Source organism: Myotis brandtii, unplaced genomic scaffold (assembly GCF_000412655.1).
Source record: "Myotis brandtii unplaced genomic scaffold, ASM41265v1 scaffold918, whole genome shotgun sequence".
Taxonomy (NCBI): Eukaryota; Metazoa; Chordata; class Mammalia; order Chiroptera; family Vespertilionidae; genus Myotis; species Myotis brandtii.
This window is the reverse complement of record NW_005371783.1, coordinates 37,463-44,315: the sequence shown is the minus strand read 5'-3', so window position 1 is coordinate 44,315 and position 6,853 is coordinate 37,463. Positions and strand designations below refer to the sequence as shown.

Below are 6,853 nucleotides of genomic sequence, written 5' to 3'. Positions count from 1 at the left end.
GTCCCGCCCGTCGCGTCTCCTCCCTCGGTGTCCCCGTCGGCGGCCCAGACGACAGCCAGTGCTGAGGAATTCTCGGCGGATGCTCTGTCTTTTGGGGAGGAAGAGCCCGTTTCCAGGACTGCTTCCGCCGCCGGGAGGAGGCCCGACCGAGGCCAGGCTGGCGTCCTCACGGCTGAAGCCAACGCGACCGGCTCTGATCTGCAAGAATCCGATGATGGTGAGTTTTCTGCAAAGACCCGGGGTCTACCTCGGATGGCCGTGGACTCCCAGTGGACCGTGGCCACCACAGGGACGTCGGATGTCCCTTACGAATCGTCGACGCCACAGATCCTGGACCCGACCTACGAGGAGTCCACCAGTGATCACGTTCCGACGGACAACTGGTCTACCGTAGACGTTGGAACCAACATCACCACGGACAACTGGTCTACCGTAGGCGTCGGAACCAACATCGCCAGGGACAACTGGTCTACCGTAGACATTGGGCCCATGTTGGAGCCTACATCCCCTGAGAATGCGTCTCCCTCGGTGGCCACCTCCTGGGGCGAATCGGACCTCATGCCATCCATGGACCCAGAATTGGATGAGGATAAGACGGAAGGACAGGCGTCCAGGCTTGACGCTCCAACGCCCACCTTGTCCGTGGTTGAGTCCGGGCCATCAGAGCGATCCGGCGATCTCGCAACACGGGGACACAAAGAGGAAGAAACGGACGTCCCCCAGTTCGTGAGCCATGGCTTCAGCCCTCAAGGCAACCCGTGGATTACAAAGGGCACAGAGGAGAACCCTCGGAAGCTTCCGAAAGGAGACACGCCGGAGACAGTGCCCACAAGCTCCCGTGGATCCGAGAGGAAGCGTCAGGGCGCTGAGTCTGTCGAACCGACCACGTCGCTTGGCTCTCTAGTTGACGAGGGCACCGTTGCCGTCGGCACCATCGCGCCCACCCCAGAGGTCACCTGGCCATCCGCGCCCACCACCGCTCCCCCTTCCCGCAAAAGGCCCCACGGGAGGAGGAGGCCGAGGCCCCACAGATTCCGGCACCGGCATAAGCCAACCCCACCCTCGACGTTCGCCCCCACGGGGACCTTCTCAGCTGGACCCGCTCACGTACCCGGAGCCAAGACCCCCGAGCGAGTGAATGGTTCGCTGGTTCCTACCTCTTGGGGGGAGAGTACGGTTGGGATCCCCAAACAGGGGGACCTGGTAACCAAGGGGACCCCACGGAGGAAGCACGGTAGGAGGCCAAACAAACACCGATATGGCACCTCGACAGCGAGCCCCACGGCCTCGACAACCCAGCCCAGCCCGTCTTCGGATGTTACCACTCCCCGTCCGTTAACGGCCCTGGTGTCTACAACCGTCTCCCAGAGAATTGGGGACCCCCCTGAGACCACTAGAGTGGCAGAATATAGGACCACCACCCCCAAGATGCACGTATCTCGCCATGCAACCCAAGAGACCACGCCAGCCACAGATACGCCCGTATCGGATGGAAAGGAAACGGAGGATTCGAGTGTCTACAGCGTCCATGACAACATACGTGAGTCTGTCATTGATGGCACATCACCTTCTGGCTTCCAGGTCCCCACCGCGGGAGAAATTAAGAAAGAATCCCGTCCTTCCAGCGTCCCAGGAACGGAGAGCTGGACTCCACCGAGGACAGCCCCTCCTGGGGGTCCGCAGACAGACACCCCCGTGCCCCCCTCTTTGGAGACCCTCACGCACCCCTCATCCTTTTCCCAAGAGTCGGGGGACCTGGATCTCCCCTCTGATATCCCCCCTTCCGTGGTGCTCTCTACACGGGAAGACGTTGTTGCTTCCACTACTCAGATCACAGATGTTGAGGAGACTTCACGTTGGACCGGATCCACCAACCGTGGCCGGGATCCTCACGAAACCACCCCGGCTCCCGTGTATCCTGCAACGCGACCCCAGCACCCCGTCCTCACTCCGGCCCCCGTGGGGGATTCAGCGACCCCGTTCGCACCCACGAGTCTCCTGGATCTGGAGCCAACCACCACCACCGAGCCCGCCCATCTCACCTCAAGCCCGCCACCTCCAACGTCAACGGGTTCCAAGGACCACGTCTCCCTCAATTCCGTGGGGGGCCCCGAACCCCAAACTGCCCCCGCGAAGAAGGAGGAGGTGACCCAGCACCCGTGGTGGCGAGGAAACGAATTATCCACCCCCTCACCCAAGAGGGATCCATTTCACGTCACCCCGAAGCAGGGGGTCGAGAAGGAAGTCTTAGACGAGAGGACGAAGGACATCGTTCTACGCGGCCCCGATGGTCACCACCACCACCCAGGTGGGAGAGTCCAAATTCTCCACCAACCGGCCAGAGTCCCCCCAAGAGGGACGACGAGGCCACCCCACGGGACCACCCAAAGCCCCTTCAGATACCTCGCGACGTTCCAGCCCCCTCGTCCCGGGACCAACAAGCCGGGCATCACCGCGTACCCCTCGAGGGCTTTGTCGGACAACAAGCCCTGGACGACGACAACGTCCTCCAGCCCGACCACCGTGGGCCCGTGGCGCACGGCCACGCCTCACAAGGTCACGGACCATGGGACGGACCGATTCCACGGCCACGCTAGAGTGTTTGGACACAACAACATCCCGGATCTGAGAGACCCCGTGGGCCGGCTGCCCAACGCAAGGGTCCCTCATCACTTCGACGGGAGATTCCCTTTCTTCTCCCACAACCGGACCTTCTCTTTCCCACAGTTGGGCGTCACCCCGAAGACCCAGCCCCCCACCTCTCCCGCCCCAGGGCTGAGAGACAGAGCCGTCAACCCGGGTGCCTACAATCGGATCCACACTCAAACCATCACCCACGTGGACTTTGGCCCGCCAGCCCCCCCGTCACTGCCCCGTCCCAGGACCGTGGCCCCAATCTCCACCCACATCCAGAACATCCCGGTGGTCTACCCCACCCGGAACGCCATCCCCTTCGTGACCTCCCCTGGCCCTCCTTCCGGAAGCTTCCATCCGAGCGGCTCCAAGCTCTTCTCCGCGGGGGGACCGCCGGCGTCCAAATTCTGGGCCCTTGGAGAGAAGCCACAGATCATCACCAAGTCCCCCCAGACTGTGACCGTCACGGCTGAGACCGACGTCGCGATCCCGTGCGAGGCCACGGGGAAGCCCCAGCCTTTCGTTACCTGGACCAAGGTTTCTACAGGTAGGGCGTGGAAGCGGCTGCATTTTTTAAAAAAAAATCTTTACTAGAGGCCGGGTGCACGGATTCGTGCACTGGTGTGGTCCTTCGGCCTGGCCTGCGGGGATCGGGTCGAATCCGGCTCTCCGACATCCCCCGAGGGGTCCCGGATGGCGAGAGGGTGGTTCTCGGGTGATGCACCCCGGAATCGGGCTCCCTCCTCTCTCAGCAGCTCCTGTAGCTGCCGGTCGGAGCGTCTGCCCCCTGGTGGTCAGTGCATGTCATAGCTACCAGTCAGAGCGTCTGCCCCCTGGTGGTCAGTGCACTTCATAGCTACCGGTCGGAGCGTCTGCCCCCTGGTGGTCAGTGCGCGTCATAGCTATCGGTCGGAGCGTCTGCCCCCTGGTGGTCAGTGCAAGTTATACCTTCTGGTCAGAGCGTCTGCCCCCTGGTGGTCAGTGCACGTCATAGCTACCAGTTGGAGCGTCTGCCCCCTGGTGGTCAGTGCACATCATAGCTACTGGTCGGAGTGCTCCTTTTATATAGAGAGACTAGAGCCCCGGTGCATGAAATCCATGCACAGGTCGGGTCCCTAGACCTGGCTGGCTGCCGGCTGTTGGCAGCTGGCTGGGGCATTCCTACGTTCTCTGCTGCCTCCTGGTGGTCAGTGCATGTCATAGCGAGCAATCAAATTCCTGAGGGGACACTTTGCATATTAGGCTTTTATATATATAGATAGATTGATTGATTTCAGAGAGGAAGGCAGAGAAAGAGAGAGAGAGAGAGAGAGATTGAGAAACATCCATGATGAGAGAGAATCATGGACCGGCTGCCTCCTGCACGCCCCCTACTGGGGATTGAGCCTGCAACCCGGGCCTGTGTCCTTGACCGGAATCGAACTGTGACCTCCTGGTTCTTAGGTCGATGCTCAACCACTGAGCCACAGGCCCAGCTCTCATGGCATTTTAATCAACTGGTCTACGGATGGGCACTCAGACTGTTTCCAGATCTTAGCGTAGCTACCGGTCGGAGCGTCTGCCCCCTGGTGGTCAGCGCACGTTATAGGTTCTGGTCAGAGCATCCGCCTCCTGGTGGTCAGTGTGCATCATAGCTCATAGACAGAGAGAGGAGAGAGAGAGAGAGATTGAGAAACATCCATGATGAGAGAGAATCATGGACCGGCTGCCTCCTGCATGCCCCCTACTGGGGATTGAGCCCACAACCCAGGCATGTGCCCTTGATTGGAATCGAACTGTGATCTCCTGGTTCTTAGGTTGATGGCTCAACCCCTGAGCCACAGGCCCAGCTCTCATGGCATTTTAATCCACTGGTCTACGGACGGGCACTCGCGGTCAGAGAGTCTGCCCCCTGGTGGTCAGTGCACGTCGTAGCTACCCGTCAGACAGTTGTTCAGTTGGACGGTTGCTTAGCCCTCCCTTCTCTCCGCATCCTCGCCAGCACTTGGCGTTTGTTGATGTGTGGATGGTAGCCATTCTGACAGGGGTGAGGCGGTACCTCACTGTCCTTTTAATTTCCTTTCTGCTGTGGCAGTGTTAGCTATATAATAAAGAGGCAATATGCAAAGTGACTGTCACGCCCTCACAAGATGGCTGCCTACGACTGGGCCAGCAGGGGGGTTAGTGAGGGACGACCAAACGACTGAACAGCAGGCTGCGTGGGGCGCCCAGGCCAGCAGGGGGGGGGGGCGGACAGGGGTGAGGCGGTACCTCACTGTCCTTTTAATTTCCTTTCTGCTGTGGCAGTGTTAGCTATATAATAAAGAGGCAATATGCAAAGTGACTGTCGCGCCCTCACAAGATGGCTGCCTACGACCGGGCCAGCAGGGGGGTTAGTGAGGGATGACCAAACGACTGAACAGCGGGCTGCATGGGGCAACCAGGCCAGCAGGGGGGGGGGCGTGAGGGGCGACCAGGCCAGCAGGGAGTGCAGTTGGGAGTGACCAGGCCAGCGGGGGTGGTTGGGGGAGACCAGGTTGGCAGAGGGTGGCAGTTAGGGGCGATCAGGCCAGCAGTGAGGGGGTAGTTAGGGGTGACCAAGCAGGCAGGCACATGAGTGATTAAGAGCCAGCAGTCCAGGATTGTGAGAGGGATGTCTGACTGCTGGCTTAGGCCCAGGATCGGACATCCCCCAAGGGGTCCCGGATTGGAGAGGGTGCAGGCTGGGCTGAGGGCACCCCCAAAGCCCTGTGCACGAATTTCGTGCTCCTGGCCTCTAGTATTTACATACTCTTGGATACGTACTAGTATTTTACACACACACACACACACACACACACACAAACATAAAACATATTAGCATAGTCGTTCTCAATGACTATAAAAAAAGTTTCAGGCCATTTATGGGAGCTTAGAGGAATCGGCTACTTTCTTGGGTGAAAACTGGGCGTATCTGGAATTCTTTTCAGATGATGCTGTGCAGCCCGGCTGGCATGGTTCAGTGGTTGAGCATCGACCTATGATCCAGGAGGCCACGGTTCGATTCCCGGTCAAGGGCACATGCCTGGTTTGTGGGCTCCATCCCCGGTAGGGGGCGTGCAGGAGGCGGCCGATCCATGATTCTCTCTCATCATGGATGTTTCTTTCTCCCTTCCTCTCTGAAATCAATATATATATTTATATATTTTTTAAGAGCCCAGCTGGTGTGGCTCAGTGGTTGAGCATCGACCTACGAACCAGGAGGTCACGGTTTGATTCCCCATCAGGCCACATGCCCCGGTTGTGGGCTTCATCCCCAGTAGGGGGCGTGCAGGAGGCAGCTGATCCATGATTCTCTCTCCTCATGGATGTTTCTCTCTCTCTCTCTCTTTCTCTCTCCCTTCCTCTCTAAAATCAAGAAAAACATATTTTAAAAAAATCTGACCAGTTGGTGTGGCTCCATGGTTGAGGGTCGACCCATGAATCAAGAGTTTAGGGTTCGGTTCCCGGTCAGTAATAATACAAATATATTTTAAAAGAAAGAAAAAAAAGCCCTGGCTGGTGTGGCTCAGTGGATAGAGCGGTGGCCTGAGGCCCAAAGGGTTCCGGGTTCGATTCCCGGTCCAGAGCACACGCCCGGGTTGCGGGCTCCATCCCCAGTAGGGGGCGTGCAGGAGGCAGCCGGTCCATGGTTGTCTCTCCTCATGGATGTTTCTCTCTCTCTCTTCCTCTCTGTATTCAATAAAAATATACATTTTTTTAAAAATAAAAAGAGGGTCGTTTCTCTGGATTCTAACAGTCCCTGGTGTTTGCCTCCCAGGCGCCCTCATGACGCCCAACACCCGCGTCCAGCGCTTCGAGGTCCTGAAGAACGGAACCTTCGTCATCCGCCAGGTCCAAGTCCAAGACCGCGGCCAGTACGTGTGCACCGCCCAGAACCTGCACGGGGTGGACCGGCGCGCGGTCCTGCTCTCTGTGTCGGTCCAGCAGCCCCAGATCCTCGCCTCCCACTACCAGGACGTCACCGTCTACCTGGGGGACACCATCGCCATGGAGTGCTTGGCCAGGGGCACCCCCGCGCCCCAGATCTCCTGGATCTTCCCGGACCGCAGGGTGTGGCACGCCGTGTCCCCCGTGGAGGGCCGGGTCACGCTGCACGAGAACCGCACCCTCTCCATCAAAGAGGCCTCCTTTGCCGACCGCGGCGTGTACAAGTGCGTCGCCAGCAACGCGGCGGGCGCGGACAGCTTGGCCATCCGCC

The 6,853-nt window shown here is 59.3% G+C and overlaps 1 protein-coding gene across 1 annotated transcript in view; it reads left to right on the top strand.

The window, feature by feature from the left end:
- Nucleotides 1-6,853, top strand: part of MXRA5 (matrix-remodelling associated 5) — a gene marked incomplete at its 5' end in the record, with an annotated part of 27,603 nt that overhangs the window by 11,142 nt on the left and 9,608 nt on the right. Inside the window, 2 exons of the mRNA XM_014532876.1 lie at nt 49-3,181; nt 6,413-6,825. Of these exons, the coding sequence (XP_014388362.1) occupies nt 49-3,181; nt 6,413-6,825 (3,546 nt within the window). The remainder of the gene's footprint in view (nt 1-48; nt 3,182-6,412; nt 6,826-6,853) is intronic.